Source organism: Poromitra crassiceps (genome assembly GCF_964638095.1).
Source record: "Poromitra crassiceps genome assembly, chromosome: 1".
NCBI lineage: Eukaryota > Metazoa > Chordata > Actinopteri > Beryciformes > Melamphaidae > Poromitra > Poromitra crassiceps.
Window position 1 is genome coordinate 124473974 of NC_139623.1, and position 24261 is coordinate 124498234.

Genomic DNA, 24261 nt, shown 5'->3' on the forward strand with positions numbered 1-24261 from the left:
TGTTTGTTTTGAATCCCCTGTTCCACAATCCAGTCCAGTTGGTGGCGGTAATGCACCTTTAGGTTGGTTGCCAACCGCCATAAAACACTAAAGAAGAAGAAGAAGATCTGCTTCGCCAAAGAGCATGGAAGGAAAGAGACGACACTCCGGCCATTTTTGGAAACAGAATGCGCCTCGCAGTGGTCAGCTGCGGTAGCGCGGGCCCCTATAATCAGCCTCTCTAAACAGTAACTCAACGGGAGAACACTCTAAATTTCGTGGATTCACATCTTTTCTGGGCGTACTGCAAATCTTGATTGAAGTGGTGTAGTGCAGGGATGTAAAACAACAACCATATTGTGGAAACTAAGCAAAATTTTTCTTTTTTTTCTTTTCGTTTTTTCAAGATAAATAGTAAATGCGGCTGTCGTCCACTCCGTCAGAAGTGCGTTGCTGTGTTTTAACCTCGGGTCCTATTATTATCTTGAAAAAACTAAAAGAAAAAAAAGAAAAATTTTGCTTAGTTTCCACAATATGGTTGTTGTTTTACATCCCTGCACTACACCACTTCAATCAAGATTTAATTTAGAGTGTTCTCCCTTTGAGTTACTGTTTAGAGAGGCTGATTATAGGGGCCCGCGCTACCGCAGCTGACCACTGCGAGCCTGTGCGAGGTTCTTTTGGCGCTGTCACGCTTCCAAAAATAAAAAATGGCGGAGGCTGCTGGGCGCTGATGTTGCAATGGGGCAATATGGAGCTGTCATTTCTTTCCATAAAAGTTCTTTGGCTTCGCTTTGCTTCGACTCGGACATTTTATTCGACGAACCCGGAAGTTAAGTGGGTGCGCCGCTGTTTTTCTTCCCCATTTGTTCCGAAGGTAGGGAGCGAACGAACGTCGGGGTTACTTTTGTTCCATCAGAAAAACCACCACAGAAGCAGACCATGACAGGTGCTGTGATGAGTGTGGGCTCTCTGCTGCAGACGGTCGTGGTGGAGGACGCTCTTTACCGGGATGACGGGCTGTGTGTGGTCGGTATCTTTGGTAAGAGCGCCGCGCAGCCCGGCGGGCCGCCCAAGGAGTCTCTGCTCAACACCCTGGCAGACAAGCACATCTTCCCGCTGTTCAGCGGCCCGGAGGACTGTGCCAGCCACATCCAGGCTTTCTACAGGTGGGCGTTGGGACCCAGGCAACGGGTCCTTGAAATTCAATTCAATTCAATTTATTGTTGTCCACAATGTGGAAATTTGTCTTTGGCTTCACAGGTTTGCTTGCACACATGAAAAGTACAGTACACAGACACAGTACACAGCACAGAAAATGATAGGGTACATAATACAACATATAACAAGACAACAGGACAACAGCACTTACAGACAGCGATATATAAATCCTTTAAAGTTTGTGAAATGGGGGGAGGGGGGACGGATCAAGGCCTTGTAACATTTTGAAAATAGACATGGGCCAATTGAAATTGCTTGGATTTATATATTTTGCGCCATTAATAGAAATGGTCGTTCTTCTGATATCTTTATTACTTACTAGTAAATCGGTTTCGCTCAGTTGAGAAGTGTTCACAATTTTAAGCAACTTAATATTTTATTTTGTTTTATTTTATTTTATTTGACGGTTACAAATTGAAATACAGTGTACTAAAGAAAGTACAGACACGGATCTCAAAGAATAACATCAAGGATAAAGCACAATAAAGTCAAGACTTATTTCCATTGTGGTCCTTGGTCTAAAACAGGTAGATAAAACAACAACAACAACAACAACAATATAAACATAAAATAATTAACAGAAGCATTCAATACAGTATGATTTATGCAATGAGAGATGAGAAACATACATATCAAAATACACAAAAGAAGCTGTAGGCCTACATCAGAGCTTAGACAAGGACTTGTTCAAGAAGCCACAATTTGACCTTCTTCTTGAAAACACCTTGGCTGCTTGTACACTTTAAGTGGAGGGGCAACATGTTCCAATTTTTAGCCCCGATAAATTTAAAAGAGCACTTACCTAGGTTTGTTTTAAAGCCAGGTAGACGTAAGTCAGCAGTACTGGCTCTAGTGTTGTGGGAGTGTGTATCTCCACTCCTCTGAAAGTGATTGCTAAGATATTCAGGGGCTCTGTTGTTATAGATGTTATGAACAACGTTAAAGGAGGACTTACCCCCTAGATATGTATCAGAACAGTGATTTGAAAATATCTATGGAAAAAACCAAGAAATGACATATGCTCTTGTCTATACTAGACTCTTTGGCTGTGTTCAAGTCAAGATTTTTTTTCGGAAATCAACGCCATTACAGTTTGCCTACCGCCTCAAAAATAATTTATTTGAGAGGGGCAATATCTTTATAAATATCAACAACTAGCCAACGCTGGTGGTCTGTATGGAAACAGCGTTGCTTAAAATGGTTGAAAGTTATATCAATTTGGTGGTATCAGTGGCGAACTAGAAATTTAATTATTTTTGTCCCATCTGTGTGTGCGGCATCTTGTCCTACTACGTGAGATTAGTGATGCGAGAGCGCAGCACAGCACAATAGTCACGACAAACGCCCCGCTCTCACGCTCATGTAAATCACAATGCAAGATTTCTCCACGTAATTCCCTCGTCTAACTAAGAGATAAATCGCGCAATGAAATCCGTTTTTAATTTGCGTTTTGTGGCTTTTCGTGATTCTTGTTAAAAATTACAGCACCTCAGATTTTTCCTCTCAGGCAGTGCAGTGCAGGGCAGAGCAGGGCAGAGCTCTTCTCCTCCTCCCTCCTCCCACGGAGCTTCGCTCGAGCATAAGAGCACCTTCAGTCAGCCGATTCAGTCTGTCCAAACTCAATACCGATATAATCTCAGTAGGAGGGATGCAGGGAAATATATTATAGCCGATGTGTTAAGAGCAGCGTTGTCACGTCGTAGTATAGCGTTATATTTTACATGTGCGCTAAACTGCAACTGAGAGCGTCAGACTGTTCCCATGCAAATCCCCCCGAGGAGCACACACACACAGACAGAGCCAGTCGCTCTGCTCTGCTGACTTCATTTCCTGAAAAGTTGGCGTTGCTTGTACACAGTGACGATATTATATTAGCCGATATGTTTAGAGAAGCTTTGTCACGTTGTCACGTCGTAGTATAGCGTTATATTTTACATGTGCGCTAAACTGCGTTTAGATTTGTTTTGCGGAAATGTCGGACTGTTCCCATGCAAAAGCCCCCGCCTGCTGCTGCTGCTGCGCGCGCCCCCGGAGCTTGGGGCTCGTGCATGAGGATGCATGAGGATACAGTACGACTCTCTCCCGCCTGACTGGCCGCGAGAGAGTGCTTCCAACTCGGACTGATAATATAAACATCATCATTCGAGCTTATCCAGGTATGATATTAATAAAGTAATGACACATTCAGCGGGAAACTAACTATAATTAAGACATGTGCCAACTTTGACGACGTTTGGTTCAGTATTTTAAGAGCAAACTTCAATAGGAATAGGCTTGGAGTTGTGAGGAGCCGAAAGGGTACAGGGGGAGTAGTGGAGTAACTATCTTGAAATCCCATAGTCTTTGGGGACAACCTGACGTCAGGTTGTACCTAATCTCCCATTCATTTGAGAAAAAAAAAAAGCAGTGTTCCACCCTTAGAGGGCGCTTATGCCAGGTATGCTGCTGAAAAATGATACAAATGGTAAAATTGCAACAGTTTGGTGTCAAATGTGGAAATTTTGACCAGAATTCTTCACACATCACCCCCAAAGTCATATATATTGGTTAAAAGCTGAAAAAAAGTGTTTTGGAGGTAAGTCCTCCTTTAAGTTGGAGCTGAACATATCTAGCATCCACGGGGAGCCAGCCCAGCTTCTGGAGGAGTACTTTTCCCACATGGTCTCTAGGGGCTAGGCCTAGAGTTAGCCTTAGTAGTTTGTATGTCTGTGAGCATATGTAAAGGCCTGCTAGTTCTCATTATAAACATTCCCAGTAACAGTAATGAACCTTTGATACATGTCTCAAACTGCCGTGTTGGGTCCTTGGCTTTGAGGGAATTGGGCCTGGAACGCATAGGCGAAGTTTGAACGTTAAGGTTGGGGCTGCAGAAAAAACCTAGAGGAAAATTGATCATTAGGATCCCAGCATGTGCATTTTCATATCCCGACTAATATGCCCAATAAGTGATGCAGTATTGCGAGAATTTACCTTACAAATCAAACTCAAATCAAACAAACCACAAAACTGGAAACAGATAGCCCATACGAGGGATCAGCCGAGCAGCATTTTGGTAAACAAACCGCGTGCGTCACTGGGCAGAAACGGCAATGGGACCCTATGGAGCGTGAGCTTGAGTGTCTGACTCAAGTCCCTTAATATCCAATGAATAAATAAATCTATCTTTCTACAGCCAGGAGAACCGGGTGTTGTACCTGGTGCTCTCATCTGTCTGCGACCACCTGCAGCTGCTGCGGGCCTGTGAGTCTCTGAGTGCGGGGAGCGGACACTCCGAGGCCCATGAGCTGTGGAAAGGCTTGGACAGACAGCACTGTCTCCACCTGCTCTACCTGTTCTCCGTGTGCCACGTGCTCCTCCTGGTGCACCCCAGCCACACCTTCGACGTCACTTACGACCGGCTGTTCAGAGCCCTCGACGCGCTGCGGCAGAAGGCCCTGCCTCTGATCCGAGCTGCCATCAAAGACTGTCCGGTGTCCAAGGAGTGGAAGGTGAATAGGGTTGGGGACGATACATCGAGATATCGATACATCATCGATATCTTATCGTGTATCAATTCAAAGTGAAAACATGTATATCATCATCCTTAACACTTTCCCCGCCAGGGGTTTCTGACCATTTTCACGAATTTTCCAAGACCCACAGAATATTTTCTTCTATGACTATGTAAACACCGAATATCTCAAAAGAAAGAAGAGAGCCTGTACTTTCATATAAAAAAAAACTTTTGTTTCTGCCTTCATCCGTATCCTTAGTTATCAATCTGGGAACCCAGAGTATATTTTCTATTTGAAAAATAGACTCTGGGACAGCCCTACCTTTTCCCCCGGGCTTCCTGTACAGCATCACTTCCTTTTCCGTGTCCGTGCTCCACTGTTGTCTGAATAGCAACTTGCCCCGCGACTTTGACGATACTACTAGTCACAACAACTACACCTCCAGTCATTTTCCACTGTTTACAAACAAAGGACAATTATTATAAATTTTCCACTGTTGTTGTGAGACGAGTTGACGTCTTCTATGCAAGTGTGTTTTTGCGTTATTAGCGAATAGCCGAAACGGACGCGGAAAAGGAAGTGACGGTGGCATGAGAGGCACGCTGTACAGGAAGCCGGGGGAAAAGTTAGGGCTGTCCCAGAGTCTATTTTTCAAATAAAAATAGACTCAGAGATTGTTTAGTTATCAACACTTGAATGTAGGTCATTTTCAAGGAAGATTCAAGATTCAATTCAAGACTCAAGATTTATTAAGTGTCCCAAAAGGGCAATTTGGGTTGCAAAAAGCGTAGTACAAAGTACATACATAAAAACAAATAAGACAATAAAAGCATTATAAAAACAGTCTAGAGCAGCAGTTTAAAGTGCAACAGAACAGTTAAAGTGCAAATGACAACAGTAGCAACGATCTAAAGTGCACAGTAGAGATATAAAGTGCACAGTAACAAAGTGCAGTGTGGCGAGTGACTGCCTTCACTCTCGGCACATTTATATTGCAAGAAAGAGCTACAATGTATCATTGTATCAAATCATAAAGCAAAACCACGGCCCAGACCAAAGGGCAGAGAAAGTATATAATACAGATATACTGTACTGTACCCCTAAGAATAAATAAAGATAAAAGGATAAAATCAATAAAATAACAGCAACGGCAGATGGGGAGACATTACATTTGTACCCCGGGAAAACACCCGTCTGTCCAACAAAGCTGAGAAAAATGCATTTTTGTCCCAGCGGAGCCTGGGAGAGATTCATCCCGCACTATTACTAATCTACCTGACAGGAGAAGTGATTTGTGGACGTTTACCAACGTCTGATGGGAAAAAAATCCTTCAGCTTTGCGTGACTGTAACGAGTCCGTCTGACAGCGCGTCGAGTCCGGGGGGAAAAGCTTGTCGCAGCGCGAGGGTGGAAGTGTTTTATGGAGCTTCCTCCTGAAGGGAGATACACGGATTGATGTGACGTCACGTCAATGGCAGGGAAAGTGTTAAGATACGCCTTGTAAATCCAAGGTGATGAAGCATGGCTTTAAGTTAACTGATAAAAACATTTGCACTTAAACATGAAAAATTGTGGCACTAGTCAACAACAGGTCTATTTTTTATTAAAAAATATATATATATATTGTTTTTCATTTAAATGTCTGGCAGAGCTCAAAACTATATACAATTGTCACATACTTTAGTTGCTTTTTGTGAGTTAATAATATAAATGTGATTGTGTTAAATGTGAATTATGATATTGTCTCATATGTGCGCTCTTCTTGCAAGGTCCTACAAGTAAATAGTGTAGCACAGAGAGTTAGATTTTTATTTTTTATACTGGGATCATGCTGTGCAACAGTCTCCTGTTAACTATCAAACTGTCCCAATCTAAAGGGATTTTAAGAAGACAGGTCAGGGCTTATGATATACAGATCCTTTCCCAAAAATTAGAATATCATGGAAAAGTTAGTTAGTTTCCATAATTCCGTTCAAAAAGTGAAACTTTCCTAGATTATAGATTCATTACACACAGTGAAATATTTCTAGCCTTTATTTGTTTCATTTTTCATAATTTTGGCCTACAGCTCCAGAAAACCCCCAAAACAGTATTTCAAGAAATTAGAATAGTGTGAAGAAAATCAGTCCTGGTTGCTGCTCCACCCTCTGCCGATCTGGGGAGAGCTGAAACTGGCTCCATGCTTCCTCCGAGACATGGGCAGTAGCCAGCCGCTTCTTTTTACCTGACAGGGGGAAGTTACTTCTCAGTTATGACTGACTTCAGCCTCAGTCCACTCCCTCTGAATCTCCACCAAATTTTGTAATCATCTTTGCTTGACAATCCGCTGAAGCCACGGTTATCCATGTTATTTCCATGATATTCAAATTTTTGGGAAAAGATCTGTATTTGGAGTAAAGTGAGCAGCTATTAGCCTATTTCACTTCCCACCCAAAGCACCCATTTTGTGTCTAAAAGGCAGGAAGTAACACAGGTGCAAGCAGAACACTAATTAGGGCCCCGGCACTAGAACACCGAAATGGATTGGAAGTTAGAAATCCTCATTGGTGTTCTGCATGCACCTGTGTCGAAAATGTATCACGGCAGACGTATCGTCCAAAGAATCGATATAATATCGTATTGTGATGAAACTTGTGATTCCCACTCCTTAAGGTGAATTGCCGCCCCTGCCCCCCACGTCTGCTGTTCGTCTTCCAGATGAACGGTGCTCTGAAGGTCCCTGCAAATGGCTCCGAGTCTGGAGGAAACCCAGACAAGCCCAAGAAGCACTCGCCCAGGAGGAGGCTGCAGCACGCCCTGGAGGACCAAATCTATCGCATCTTCCGTAAAAGTCGGGTCCTGACCAACCAGAGCAGCAACTGCTTGTTCACCGTGCCCGCCAACCAAGCGTTTGTCTACGTGATATCAGGGCCCGACGAGGATCCTGTGGGTGCCTTGCTTGGCCATCTTCGGTCTAACTGCACCCTGCGCGACCAAGACGCCAACGCATCAATGTCGGGGCCGAGGCGTTATCAGCAGATGCGGCGTTCGTCTCGGCAGAACTTCTTCAGTGGGGACTTCGGGTCAATGGGCGGGCAGCTGGTTGACTGTAGCTTGAAGGAATTTCTCTGGCAGCATGTGGACTTGGTGCTGACAAAGAAAGGCTTCGACGACAGTGTCGGCCGCAACCCCCAGCCTGCGCACTTTGAACTGCCGACCTACTCCAAGTGGGCGCAGGTTGCCTCCAGACTCTACCAGGTAATAATTAGCAACACGGAAGAAGAAATGGCCGACCTAGCCGTTAAAGTGCAAAGCCAGCTAAAGGTTCTGGAGGGCTTCCTCGATGCAGATGCAAAGTTCTCCGAGACCAGGTGCCAGAAAGCTCTTCCGTTGGCTCACAGTGCTTACCAGTCCAACCTGCCCCATAACTACACAACCACTGTACACAAAAACCAGCTGGCCCAGGCGCTGCGTGTGTACAGCCAGCACGCCCGCGGCGTGGCCTTCCAGCGCTATGCCCTGCAGCTTCACGAAGACTGCTACAAGTTCTGGAGTAATGGCCACCAGCTCTGTGAGGAACGCAGCCTCACTGACCAACACTGTGTCCACAAGTTCCACCTGCTGCCACAGCCAGGTGAGCACAGCCCAACGCTCCCCTTTCCTCTGCCTTACTGCCTCTGTTCTCATGTTGAGAGTAACCTGATTAGTGTTAAAGTCGAGCTGAACCCAAAAATGACTTTTCTTTTCTTTTAGTTCAAATACCTGGGTAATGCAGTGCACCTATTTAACACTTTGAGTGCCACGGCCCTTGGGCAAAAGGTGCTGTACTGTGCCACATAGGCCGCAATGCATTTTAAAACAGTCATATAATTTCTTTAATAATTACTATGTAAACACTGAACACGCACAAATAACGATGAGACTCTCTTCTATCACCTGCAAAAAAAAGTTTATTGATCCCATTTTCCGTTCTTTAGTTATGAGCCGGAGAAGATAGCTTGATTTGACCAAAAACAGCCATTTTTTTTCTAGAAACCTGAGATATTCAGCCTTTTGTGAAAGGAAGCATTTCAAGCACATCATTGACTCATTGCTAATATTTTCTGATGTAATGACACCTCAAAAATAATTTCCTTCAATAAAAGAGTGAAAACAAAGGAATTTTGTTTGGCCAAATAATATTTTTTAGCTGCAACCAGCAGCGCTGGCCCCTGCGTGTGCAGACCCTACACCTTCTTGCTGGTCTTGATTTACTGCTGGTGGGCATCAGATAGCCTATTCTAGCTTGTTTGCTCTCTGTGCATCGAGCCTGCTGCAGCTGCCTGGGTCTGTTGTATGCAGTAGTGCCCTGCGTGCCCCACCCCCCCCCCCCCCCCTCCTCCTCCCCCCCCGTTGTGGGAGGAGTGTCTCTCTTGGCTCTGCTGTGAGTGCGTTTGCTCTGCGTGTGCTTTGCACTGAAAAGTCCGCTACATCCAGCTTTTTTACAGCCGCGTGTATTTGTCACCAGCTCCCATGCTTCCAGTTGAGAATAATAACAACTCCACATGCGGATGGGCTGTAGCAGCGGACACGGAGGTGCTCAATTGTGACAGCAGATTGGCTGCTGTAGGCACAGCTAACGTTATGCTTCAATGAAGCAGCTGCATACGGACGGATGCGATGCGATTTCCTTTTCCCCAACGACTTCTTCTGTGTGTTTTACTCCACGTTCTCTCATCTGGAGAGCGCTGTCGCCACCTAAGGGTTCTGTAAAATAGGTTAGACACATTCAATAGCTCTCATATTGTAAGAGGCGATGTAAGAGGCTTAGATCGACACCCCCCCGTCAAAAAAACAATTTGGAGTTATTGATGCCATTTGGCGTCGCTGGCAGCGTACGGTAAATTTCTCTTGACGCCATATGGCGTCGCTGGCACTCAATGTGTTAATAATGTATGCAAACAAAATCACAACAATCTAATTTCTTTAGTTTTTCACACTTTTTCACATCAAAAGTTCATTTTTCAAGATTTCATTGATAACAGTAATGTACAGTTTGCTGACGTCACCTAGTACTATCAAATTTCTACCCCATTTCAACCAATCATATATCACGACATGCAGCTGTCAATCAAATCTTCATTTCAGGATAATTTCCCCTCCCAAATGAAGTCGAAAATGGCGCCTAGTGCCTGTCATCTGGCAGAATTCCTATCCCATAAACTAACTACTAACTTGGCCAATTGTATGAAACATGAACAAAAAACAAAAACTATAATCTCTAAGAATGCAAAGAAATGTAACTGGCTCGTTAAAACGCGCATTCCAGGGATATCTTATCGTTACAGCAGCGATAATGGCGCGCGCATCCGAGAGCTTGGTTGTCAGGGGTCGCACTTCGGAGATTCCAGGCCGACGTGCTGCATTCTCCGCTCGGCAACACAAAGGCAGCTGCCTGGCTGCCTGCGGCTCGCTGACATCCACTCCTCCCGTCAAAAGGCTCTTCTCGAGGGGAGCGCCACAACACACTGAATCCCACTCGATTTGGAGGCGGAAACACGCCAGGATTGGCCAAAGCCCAATCCAGTCCCCAGAATTGTCAAATAAAACCATCGACATGATACTATGACCCGCCTCTCAACCTGTCATCTTAGACAAACTATGTTTTCAGTCTGAAACGGACTCATTATGCACGTGACGAACAGGTTCAGTTCGACTTTAAGTGTTTATAGTTGTGCAATACACAATGGGTCACTTTACAGGAACATAGCAGGATGCGTTTTCCATCTTGATTTACACGTCCTTTGCATTAGATGGTTTTCAGACCAACTGAAGTGGAAACCAGAATGAAAAGCAACATGAACAAAAACCAGGAAGGAAGAACTGTTTTCATTGCAAACAGTTCGTTATGGAAAGTCATAGATTTACATCAGGGCCATTTTCAAGCTTGTTAACGCAATATCTCAGGATTGTCTTGATGGAATTTCTTCGAATTTGCCTCAAACGTCACTTGGACTCAAGGATGAACTGATTCGATTTTGGTGGTCAAAGTTCAAGGTTACTGTGGCATCACGACCGCTCGTTTCATGCTCGTTAACGCAATATCTCAGGAACGCTTTGACGGAATTTCTTCCAATTTGCCTCAAATGGCGATTTGGACTCAAGAATGAACTACGGTAATGGCGGAGGCACAAATCCGCGGTGCGGTCTTTCTAGTTATACATCTGGAGTGCTGGGCCAAGATTGGTATACTTTCTTCCTATCTACAGTATCACTCTCCGCGTAGGCTACAAGCATACAGCTTTGCACTGTGTCATTGGCTATAGAGAGCCGCAGGAACGAGTCCGGAAATCATCGATGCTAACACTCCTGGTTCTTCACTGTTTTCGCCGATGGGAGTTTTGAATGGGTTTTTGGCGCAATGCTTCTAATAATCTCTCTGGGCAACGCTGGCATAATCAAACGCGAACCAGTGTTTAGTAACATCATCTTCACACACGAGGACCACTTTCATGAGTTTTGAAGCTTTTACGTGCCGTTAAAAGGGCGGCTAGCTAGCAAACGGCTAAATGAGACTACAATGTTGACTGAGTCAATGGGGATATATACGTCAATAACGTCACCACTTCAAAGGACGAACACGGAAATTCTCTTTCCCTCACCTGGTTCAGCCCGGGGTAATCAGTGCACACATCCAACAACAGTCCAGGTTGAGTGCTGACGTGACGTGGAAGCCTATGCGACAGTGTGTAGTTCTGGATTAGCTTAGCTCGAGCTTTTTACTTCTATGGTTCGCATTTACGCTACAAAACTCATGAAAGTGGTCCTCATGTGTGAAGATTTACTTTGCTTCTTTGAAAATTGGTGGTAGAGAGGAAGTGGAAGAGGACAGGAAGGGTAGGGTAGGTCCTAGGACGAGCTCAATTGGCTAGCTTTGTACTTTGTCAAACTCCACCCCGCCCACTGTCGCTTCACAAGCCTGCTACGCATCGTCTGGTATCCCAGCATGCTTCGCGAGGCGTCGAGCAGCATGTTCAATACAAAGTGGATGGGCAGCAGCGTCAGCACGCGTCAAACGACGCGGAGATGTGGCTGGGGCGTGATTTCTATTCGCACATAGGATAAGCAATAACCACGCCCTGTGGCGCCAGGATTGGCCAGGAGCAACACTGGAGGGCACGCAGCCCAGCGATTTCATGAACCAACTGAATAGCTCTTGAGAACGGACAGCGATTTCGAGAGCGGACATTGAGAGCGGACATTGAAATTAATTATGGTCACCTACCTTCCTTAGCATAGTAATAATAATAATAAGCATAATAATAATTGTAATCTACACAATGTACACAATCTACAAAAACATGCAATAATATAACGGGGGGGGGGGGGGCAGCCTGTCACTCAAACGTGAAGGATTTTGTTTTCACCACCACGCAACACGTCCACAAGTCACTTGTCCTCAGGAAATAGTAATCCAGTTCCTAAACTCTTGACGGCGTGTACATTTCTCCCGGTAGATTGCTCCTGACATACAGTAGGCTACACAGACACAGTACATACAGTAGGCTACACAGCCCGGGTCGCGCGCGGGGGGGGGGGGGGGGGGGGGGGCTACACGCCCCAGCCCCCCCCTACTTGAGAGCCGTTCTTTTTAATGTTGTGCCCACTCGTTAATTGCTACCGGCGTATGCTATAACTGACCTGGGTGGGCCGACTCAGCTTAATATCAAAACGGGCTACATCGCGGAGTATCTGCCAACTTTCTGAGCAGCGAAGTGTTGCATGAATTGCATTCAAGGAAAGGCAACTTTATTAATACTAGGGATGGGCATCGAATTTCGAATTTTCGAATAATCGTTGTTATTATCAAGGTCGACTTTTATAATGGAAAATCGAAATTCGAAAAAAAAAAAAAAAAAAAAAAAAAAAAATTAGTGAAATGTTGCATTGTCTCCCCTGATTCTAAGTATAGTCGAATCGCTTGGTTTGAGCAAGTAAAACAATTTTTATAAGCATTTTAAGCAAGGTTTCTGGAAAAATGAATGGCAGATGAAATCCCATGAAGAGGGAGAGGGGGTGACTTTGGCACCCCTTTGGCACTCAGACCTGAGCCTACTAAATATTTAATGAACCACTCATGATTGTCAAAACAGTTTTTTATTTTCGAAAATGTCAATGTAAAAAAAAAAAAAAAAAAAATTTTTTTTTTTTTTTTTTTACATTTTTTTTTTTTTTTTTTCGAATTTCGAATAAAAGTCGACTTTGGCCAGCGAATTTCGAATAGTGTTTTTGCTAGAAATGCCCATCCCTAATTAATACAACACATTTCATAGAAGAAGTAGATTCACTGACTAAGCAGATATGCGTTTAATGTTTCAGTGTTTCCCATACATAAAGGAATTTGTGGCGGGCCGCCACAAAAGGATTTTGACCGCCACAATTTTTTATTTTATTTTTACAGTGCACCTGAACGCAACATGCAAGATACCCGCTGAATAAGTGTCCAATAAATGTTCATGTCATTCTGGCCAATACTTCTGTTATAGCATTTCAGTATGGAATATGGAATATCTTTCAATAATCTATGATTTAGCTGCTAAATTGTCAAATACCACCATCTGCTCGCTACCCAGGCACTTATGTATGTACTTAACCTAACTAACTTAACCTAACTAACTATCCGGTGTGCACAACATTGTCAGACTAAACTCCAGCTGACACCCCAAAAACCTACAATCCGCTACAGAAAAATGTATATTGTTTGTTTATTAACTGGCCCCTCGCCTTCTATCATTTCACGAAAGTGGCAAAGCAAGTTGAGTATCCCTGACCTATAGGGAGAAATTTAGTTTGTCATTGTAAACCCACAGCACAGTAATGATGACATGTTCTTCATAGATCTAGCCTTTTAATTTTGCTCTTAAACTTTCTCAAAGTACACCAAATTCATGCATTTTACTTTAAAATGTAAAAAAAAAAATCTTGCGGGGGGACATGCCCCCGCACCCCCTTAGGGGGTCTGCGGTCCCCCACCACAAATACTCAAAATCTGTGGGAAACACTGTGTTTACAATGCAGATCATTGACATTAGGTCTGGAATATGATTAATTGAGTGCTGCTGCAGTCCACAGATGCTAAATTAAACTATAGTGGTGGGTCTAAGATCGAATCTGATCCAAATCTTACCATATCATTATCCTAGTGATTATTTGGCAGATAAACAGTAGTGCCGCCCCCTAAAAAGAAAAAGAAAACAAAACGAGGGGGAACATGGAGACACTATTTTGAACGGCTCTCGGAAAGGAACAGAGACATAAGATCCGGCTCCCTTCAAAGAGCCGTAATTCCCATCACTTCTCCACCCTAGAATTGCTAGTATCAGAAAAGTAGAGTCTCAAAAAATGGAACACTCGTGCATAGTTCATATCCTAAAGTACCTGAGCATTTCAATGTTGGAATCGTTTAGGTGAAAGTAAGTAGATGTCATTATTATTGAGTTCAAAATTTCTAATTTCTTTATGATAAAGAAATAATGGTGGGAATGGCATCTGTGATACTGATATCTTTCAGCTAGCCTAACAATAATAAATGTAGTAACGTAGGCACATGTACTCTGACTTTAATTTCTATAGGTGAGAAGTCAGAGATGGATCGCAACCCGCCCATCCTCAACCACAACAGTAGGGGGCGCTCCACCAGCTCATGCAACTGTGGAAGGAAGCAGGCTCCTCATGAGGATCCATTTGACATCCAGGCTGCCAACTATGACTTCTACCAGGTCAGTATTTACTACACACTCCTTATGAGGACCGGACCAGATCAGACCAGCTTCCCTCTGAGCACACACACTGAAAACAGTCAAATATCAAAACACTAATCCACAACATCCTCATGACTGAAATGGTGTTGCCTTGGTGGAAGGAGTCCTTCTCCTTACAGTCAAAGAGCTTGTTGTCCAGGGGCCGTATTCGCAAAACTTCCTAGCAGGGAAATTGTAAGAAAATTCTTAGAATGATGATGTTTTCTAAGGATTTCCCCTTAAAAAATAAGATTCAATCCTACAGAAGATAAAAGCTATTAAAGGAACACTCTGCCCATTTTCAACCAGCTTTGTATCATTAGAACATCAGTAGTATATCAGAAAACTTAAATCGAATAACTCATTAACTCAAATCAACTCTCAATAACTGTCAAACTATTCATCATTCATCTAGTTTGACAGTTATTGAGAGTTGATTTGAGTTAATGAGTTATTAATTTGAGTTAGTGTGGACCAGTGATGTCACTGGTCCACACTTTAACACTCAATAACTGTCAAATTAAATGACACACTTCAAAACCGTTTACAGTTTTCTGATATACTACTGATGTTCTAATGATACAAAGCTGGTTGAAAATGGGCAGAGTGTTCCTTTAAAGCATCTTAGCCCTTGAACTGTTAAGAGTAGGGGTTTCACAGACTAGTCGACTATCAAAACACTGTAACACTATCGACACTGTGCATCATAGTCGACTAATCGTTCATTTCTGGTTTTAGGAATAAACAATATAAATACATAAATTGAACATAGATTTGTTTGAACAATCATTTTCTACATGATGCCATGTTAACTAAAGAGAATTGAAGGTATTTAGAGAGGGAAATACTCGTCTATGTTGTTACTGCAGTCAAACAGTCGGTACCTCCAGCTCAGACAAGTTGTCAAACAAAAAAGTAAACAGCCTCTCTTTGCCACCCAAAGTCATTCTAAGCCCCAGTCAGGATCTGCTCCCGAGCTGAAATGTTGATTTGCATTGGATTCTGGGGGCTTAGTTCCTCTTGAAGGACAGGAGAAATTGTCTGAAAGATGCCGAGGCAGGGAAAATGTTCTTCAAGCGCTTGAATGACAGTGAGTTGGCTAAATGAGGATGGCCAGCCTGGTTGGAGCTGTCAGAAAGGCTTCAGTAAATCAGATAACCGCTATACAACTGTGGTGAGCAGAAACGCATCTCAGAATGCAACACAGCCAACCTGGAGGTACTTTGGTAGCTGCTTGACGTTGAGCTGAAAGCGGATACCTACCCAGTATTCGTAAGTTAGGGTGTTCCTAATAAAGTGCTCTTTGGGTGTATTTATAATTAAAAAGAAAATCACAGATTATGACTTGAACCACAGGAGTGAGTGTTTCTGTGGGTAAATCAGTTCCTTGTTAGACATGTCTGCTCTTCCCTTTAGGCGCTGGAGGAGAAGTGCTGTGGGAAGCTGGAGAGGATTGAGTTCCCAGTGTTCCAGCCCAGCACTCCTGACCCAGCTCCAGCCTGCAACCAAGCCCCGCCCAGACCCCCTTCTGAGGCCTCGGGGCCCGGGGAGGCCAGCGCCACCCAGAGCCACCCCCCCGCCCAGAGCCACACCCCTGCCCAGAGCCACACCCCCGCCCAGAGCCACACCCCCGGAGACAGCACCAGCCTCAGTCTGGCCCTCAGCCTGGGCCAGTCCACCGACAGCCTGGGGCCCTATGGGGATGGTGACGGGACGGAAGCCCAGGTCAGGGTTCATACAAGGTCCTCTTGCCTAGACATACATAGCCCATATAAACCAGGATAGCTCCTCAACCATAAGGCCTATAATATGTCTGGCCTTGTTCGAAAGGTAAGAAGCTATGAAATATGAATCAAGTGTAAGTAAACCTACATACAGTATATTACATTACAGAATAAATATAGAGGCAATAAAGGAAAAAAATAATATTTTCATCCTCTCCTATAATCTAATTTGAAAAGGCAATATCACCATTAAAACCAAGATGCCACAAATAATAATGCTGCTGAATGTATTGTCATACTCCGTGACTACTTTTTGATGTAAAAAAGGTATTATACCTTTTTTAGTATTATACCTTTTGTAAAAAAGGTATTATACCTTTTTTAGGTATTATAAAGGTATTATACCTTTTTTACATCAAAAGTCCCACTAGTACACGTGTTTTTGTTACCCAGGAAAGCAGCAGGGGTTAGCAGCAGCAGCATCGCCTGTGTCAGGCCACCCAAAACAAAATGGAAACTTCCTGGTAAAAAATTTCAGACTAATGTCATTTAAACAAGTAAATAGCCTGACTGATGCACGTTGGAGGAGAAAAAGGTGTTTCAATAAACGAAGCCGCAAACATTGTATCAGAATACTTGTTGTGATGTTAAGATTACATAAATGGCTGTAGAGAGCATGACTCAAAATGTGTATAGGTGATACAACACCCCAAAGCACCCCTGGGCTAAGTGCTTAAAGTCCTTGAATTTAACTTTTCAAAATGTAAGTAGCAGAATACCTGGAAAATTACTGTTATGTGGGGAAGTGCTTAAAAGAGCTTGAGATTAATAAATAAGCAAGTAATTAAATAAAATGTTTGTAGTGTTCGACAGAATGCAACTCAAAACATAGCAAAGAAGACCAATGTATCCTGGGAAAGACGACTTGAAAGCACGTGATAGGGGTGTCAAAAATAATAGATTATAAGATGCATCGCGATGCGGACGTGCACGATTCTGCATCGATTCACAAATGTCAAAAATCGATTATTAAAAAAAAAAATATATATATATAATCAAATAAAATATAATGGAAGTACATGCAGTTGTTTATTTTAATTATGGATCATAATACAATGCAATTCCAAATGCACTTTTATTTTAAAAGTAGCCACACAGTGAGAAAAATGAAAGTGAGAAAAACTAAATCATGTAGTGCGGAAAAAAGTGATGCATCGATTTAAGATGCATCGAGATGCATCGATAATCGTAATCGTAATCGAAACGTAGCCCTCTGAATCGTAATCGAATCGAATCGTGAGGCCAGTGAAGATTCACAGCCCTAGCACGTGAACATGTGAACCTGTGATATGAAATGCAGCAATGTTTTCTTGCTTTTGTGCAGAGCACTTATTGCTGGGAAAAGTCATTGAAAATCCTTGAATTTGAAATAATAATTGTCTGTATGAACCCTGCCAGGTCCAGCACAAGAGACCCAGCCTGGTGGACCGCCAGCCCTCCACTGTGGAGTACCTCCCTGGCATGCTGCACTCAGGCTGCCCCAAGGGCCTGCTGCCCAAGTTCTCCAGCTGGTCGCTGCTCAAACTGGGCCCGGCCAAGGCCTACAACCCCCACACAGGTCTGGAGCAGCCGGGCTTCCTCCCCGGCTCCTCCTTCCTCCTGCCCTGGGACTTGGTGATTCGTTCTCGGTCAGAGGACGAGGCGGGACTGCCGGATGCGCTGGATGGAGGCGCCTCCTCTTGGCCAGCTCCCAACAAAGCCCCGGTGGGGAAGCGAGGGAGCAGCGGAGGGCTGGGCAGGAGCCGCAGGAGGGACGATGTCGCTCGTGTCTTTGTGGGGTTCGAGTACGAAGACAGCCGGGGAAGACGCTTCCTCAGCTCAGGGCCTGATAAGATTGTCAAGGTGCTGGGGCCCGGGGGGGCTAAGGAGCCTGCTACCAGGGTGCTGAACACTGACATGCCGCTGTACATGACCTCCCCCGCCCAGGGCCGTGGCCTCAAGCCTCACTTCGCCCAGCTGGCTCGCCTTTTCATTGTGGTGCCCGATGCCCCTCTAGAGATCACCGTAAACCCACAGGTAAACTGGTTTGAAGCTCAACTTGCATCCATACCAACCATGACTGCTTTGTCTACTAGCCTGTGAATCTGAAGATAGTTCCTAGCCTTTCTACAGCCTGTGTGATTGTGGTAGTGTTGATTATTTTGTCTCCATCTTTGGTGCTAAGCGCTCACTGCTGTGGTGTTTTTATGCCTCTGCCGGCGATAGCCAGCCCGGAGGCATTATGGATTCGGGTTGTCCATCCATCCGTACGCCCGATGTTCGTTAACGCCATATCTGAGGAACGCCTTGATGGAATTTCATCAAATTTGCCTCAAACGTCGACTTGGACTCAAGGATGAACTGATTAGATTTTGGTGGTCAAAGGTCAAAGTTCAAGGTCACTGTGACCTCACAACCACTCGTTTCATGTTTATACATGTAAATAACGGTGCAATACCTTACCTGATTGCTTATAGATCTAGCTTATTTAAACATGTAAATAACTATATTAACTCATTGAGTGCCAGCCACTTTTGGAGAACGGACGCTCCCAGTGCAGAGTTTCAGAGCGTTTTCAGTGATTTCTCGAGGCCCACAGAATATTGTGTGATATTACTATGTAAACACCGAACACGCACAAAGAACGATGAGACTCTCTTCTATCATCTGCAAAAAAAAGTTTATTGATACCATTTTCCGTTCTTTAGTTATGAGCCGGAGAAGATAGGTTGTTTTGAGCAAAAAGACACGTTTCAAATTAGAAGCTGAGATATTCCGCCTTTTGTGAAAAGAAGCATTTCAAGCACATTCACTGAGTCTGAAGCTAATATTTTCTGATGTAGTGACGTGGTGTAGTTGTGTGGTGCCCTGCGTGCCCCACCCCCCTCTCCCCCCTCAGCTGCAAACTCCTCCCCACACTAACACACAGCCTCACGCACCCAGTCTATTTTCGGAGCGCTCCGTTTTTGTGCGCCGGCTCCCAGCGCGACACGGAAATGCCAAACCGGACTGCAGGGAAAGGTTTGGCCCTTCGGCGTCGGGTGCTGCCTTTCTGGCGGCTAATCGTGTGGAGAAACTATGCAGACAGACAGACAGAGGCAGAGGGGCTCAGTTGTGGGCGCGGATTGACTGCTGTTCGCAGCCAACGTCAGCTGCAGCCAGAGCCATCTATATGGCTCTGGCTGCAGCATGAGCGGTTTCTCTTTCATCACGGGGCTTTTTCCTGCTGTTTTCCGGACCTTTCTCTAAGTATCAATAACTGCCTATAACTGTATATATCCATATATACAGTACTGTACATATATATATTCCCTTCATACACACACTTACAATATAGATGCTCTTTCATACAATTATTATTATTATTGCATTGTATATAGTAGTTAATGCTAATGTTTAATATCCTTTGTGATTCTTGTTTGTTTTAGCCTGAGCCTACTTTTTCTTTTCTTTTGTGTGAGAGTTAAGCGAACCGCAGCCAATTTCTGTATGTGTACTGTACATACTTGTATGTCTACTGTACATACTGTATGTGTACTGTACATACTTGTATGTGTACTGTACATACTTGTATGTCTACTGTACATACTGTATGTGTACTGTACATACTTGTATGTCTACTGTACATACTGTATGTGTACTGTACATACTTGTATGTCTACTGTACATACTGTATGTGTACTGTACATACTTGTATGTGTACTGTACATACTGTATGTGTACTGTACATACTTGTATGTGTACTGTACATACTGTATGTGTACTGTACATACTTGTATGTCTACTGTACATACTGTATGTGTACTGTACATACTGTATGTGTACTGTACATACTGTATGTGTACTGTACATACTGTATGTGTACTGTACATACTTGTATGTCTACTGTACATACTGTATGTGTACTGTACATACTGTATGTGTACTTTACATACTGTATGTGTACTGTACATACTGTATGTGTACTGTACATACTTGTATGTCTACTGTACATACTGTATGTGTACTGTACATACTGTATGTGTACTGTACATACTGTATGTGTACTGTACATACTTGTATGTCTACTGTACATACTGTATGTGTACTGTACATACTGTATGTGTACTGTACATACTGTATGTGTACTGTACATACTTGTATGTCTACTGTACATACTGTATGTGTACTGTACATACTGTATGTGTACTTTACATACTGTATGTGTACTGTACATACTGTATGTGTACTGTACATACTTGTATGTCTACTGTACATACTGTATGTGTACTGTACATACTGTGTGTGTACTGTACATACTGTATGTGTACTGTACATACTGTATGTGTACCGTACATACTGTATGTGTACCGTACATACTGTATGTGTACCGTACATACTGTATGTGTACCGTACATACTGTATGTGTACCGTACATACTGTATGTGTACCGTACATACTGTATGTGTACCGTACATACTTGTATGTGTACCGTACATACTGTATGTGTACCGTACATACTGTATGTGTACCGTACATACTGTATGTGTACCGTACATACTGTATGTGTACCGTACATACTTGTATGTGTACCGTACATACTTGTATGTCTACCGTACATACTGTATGTGTACCGTACATACTGTATGTGTACCGTACATACTGTATGTGTACCGTACATACTTGTATGTGTACCGTACATACTGTATGTGTACTGTACATACTGTATGTGTACTGTACATACTGTATGTGTACTGTACATACTTGTATGTCTACTGTACATACTGTATGTGTACTGTACATACTGTATGTGTACCTTACATACTGTATGTGTACCGTACATACTGTATGTGTACCGTACATACTGTATGTGTACCGTACATACTGTATGTGTACCGTACATACTGTATGTGTACCGTACATACTGTATGTGTACCGTACATACTTGTATGTGTACTGTACATACTTGTATGTCTACTGTACATACTGTATGTGTACTGTACATACTGTATGTGTACTGTACATACTGTATGTGTACTGTACATACTGTATGTGTACCGTACATACTTGTATGTCTACCGTACATACTGTATGTGTACCGTACATACTGTATGTGTACCGTACATACTGTATGTGTACCGTACATACTGTATGTGTACCGTACATACTGTATGTACGGTACATACTGTATGTGTACTGTACATACTTGTATGTGTACTGTACATACTGTATGTGTACTGTACATACTTGTATGTCTACTGTACATACTGTATGTGTACTGTACATACTTGTATGTCTACTGTACATACTTGTATGTGTACTGTACATACTTGTATGTCTACTGTACATACTGTATGTGTACTGTACATACTGTATGTGTACTGTACATACTGTATGTGTACTGTACATACTGTATGTGTACTGTACATACTGTATGTGTACTGTACATACTTGTATGTCTACTGTACATACTGTATGTGTACTGTACATACTGTATGTGTACCGTACATACTGTATGTGTACCGTACATACTGTATGTGTACCGTACATACTGTATGTGTACTTTACATACTGTATGTGTACCGTACATACTGTATGTGTACCGTACATACTGTATGTGTACCGTACATACTTGTATGTCTACTGTACATACTGTATGTGTACTGTACATACTGTATGTGTACTGTACATACTGTATGTGTACTGTACATACTGTATGTGTACCGTACATACTGTATGTGTACTGTACATACTGTATGTGTACTGTACATACTGTATGTGTACTGTACATACTGTATGTCTACTGTACATACTGTATGTGTACTGTACATACTGTATGTGTACTGTACATACTGTATGTGTACCGTACATACTGTATGTGTACCGTACATACTGTATGTGTATGTGTACTGTACATACTGTGTGTGTATGTGTACTGTACATACTGTATGTGTACTGTACATACTGTATGTGTACTGTACATACTGTATGTGTACCGTACATACTGTATGTGTATGTACATACTGTATGTGTATGTGTACCGTACATACTTGGCCAATAAAGCTGATTCTGATTCTGATCTATTTCATCCTATTTATCTCTCTCTTCTTTCAGGTCCAGCCTGGCCCTCCTCCCTGCCCAGTGTTCCACCCGGAGCAGACGGAGCTGGTGCTGCCCCCTGATGGCCTTTGGGTGCTGCGCTTCCCTTACTCCTATGTGACAGAGCGGGGCCCCTGTTACCCCCCCAAAGAGAACCAGCCCCTCACCAACCACAAGGTGCTGCGAGGCATTGTGAGGGCCACCACTGCCACCCCTCCACCACAGTGACCCGTTACTGTATGCAAAAGTGACAGAGCTACTTACTGGGGAGACGGAGAGGATTTTCCTAACAAAGCTCTCATCAGATATAGAGAGGCAAAGTGAGCGCCTACTTCCTGCTTCAGCACTGTACCAGAGATTTTCATCCGCCATTTATTTTCCCATACACATTTCGTAAAATATTTTTTCGATTTTTTAAGTTTTGGTCTGAGTGAAATGTTCTATGGTCTCTCCCGATTATAGCGTTAGCTGAACCATTTGGTTCGACGAAGTAAAACTATTTTATAAGCATTTTACGAAATGGGAAAATAAATGGCGGATGAAAATCTCTGGTATTCTACTTTGCCTCTCTATTAGGTAAGGTGATCAATGGGTCCTGCCACCGGTGGAGATAGGATATTCTTCTCTGTTGCAGCCTTTGGGGGGGCAAAGGCATATTGGTATCTCAAAAAGCTTTCCACATTTAACAGGGTCAACGTTGTATCCAGAATGGTACAGCTATGTAAATCTCCAGTCAGCGGCAGTGGGCTAAAACTTTGTTGAGGAGAGATTCATAGAGAATGGTAAGAACTAGTATAAAGAAATGTGTATTCTGCTGTATGGCACACTGTCATCTGTCCACTGGCCACTAAGCCTATAGCAGCTACTATTCAGTCTTAGGTGGACAATAATAAACTGGGTACTGATGTGTTCAATCTTGTTCTCCTGTCTTCAAACTGAACTCTATATTAAGTAATTAAATAAAAAGTAATTCATTGGTAATACTGTGTTTCTTAGATGTCATTGTGGAATATCTGCATATTTATCTCAGATCCACGACTACCCCTTTACAGATAAGGTAGCATTTTCACAGCCTAATGTTGGCAGGTATAGGTCATAATGAAAAGGTTTACATTTTCAAAACAGTAATGTCAATTGTCTGTCCATGGAGACAGCTTGAGGATTGATTTTTCCCCTGTTGTTGCTCATTAGTTTGTCTCGACAAATAGGCTATCTCAGGGGTTCCCAAACTTTTCCGACCAAGTATCACTATGTACCAAACCAAATTTCCCAGAGACCACTGCCACTGCGGATATCAAAATCAAACCCGCTCCGCCCATAAAATAAAATTAGCTGATTTAACCATGCAATAGCATCAGAAAGGCTAAATAACAAGGCTACTGGTTCAAAACGGACAAACACACACTCCTGCCAACGATAGGTTGTGAAAGAATTGTCCAGGCGTTTTACACCAAATTTTGGGTCAACGTCTCACTAATTGCAACACAAGCAAACTCAATTGATTTTGTCTCCTCAATATTTTCTGGGTGACAGAAAAAAGTCCCATGGAATCCTATGAGGGGAAAGTTTTGAAAATCACCTAAATGTGATCCTACCCAAAATGCCTTTTTAGCCTTTTTACAATGGAAGTCTATGGGATGACTGTTCAAACCATGGCCACTTTGAACTCTCACTACTCTTTCATACATTATGCTAGACTCCATTCACATTTGAGAAAGGTCACTACTTTTAGCCCTTTATTGCTGTCATTCATTTTTTTTTTTATCTTTTGTACTTTTTGAGAAATCGCAATCTGAGTTTTATACTTTTTTCAACTGTTAAAATAGTTGAGTCATTCTGAGGAATTCCGTTACCTCGGAGAGCAGAGGTTCATTTCTGTTTATTTGCCATCTATGAAGTTAAAAAACAAATCTAGCCCCCATGCCTCATGAAATGTGGGCAACATATAGAGCCATAAATCCAAAATGG

General features: G+C 43.0%; 1 protein-coding gene across 1 annotated transcript; it reads left to right on the top strand.

Moving 5' to 3' along the window:
* Window positions 1–867: 867 nt before the first annotated feature.
* On the top strand, window positions 868–23209 carry smg8 (SMG8 nonsense mediated mRNA decay factor). The gene is made up of 7 exons (XM_083639022.1): window positions 868–1148; window positions 4373–4688; window positions 7347–8307; window positions 14286–14431; window positions 15869–16177; window positions 17635–18252; window positions 22309–23209. Exons 1-7 carry the CDS (start codon window positions 922–924, stop codon window positions 22519–22521), a joined length of 2790 nt encoding a protein of 929 aa, XP_083495148.1. The 5' UTR covers window positions 868–921; the 3' UTR covers window positions 22522–23209.
* The last annotated feature ends 1052 nt before the right edge of the window (window positions 23210–24261 follow it).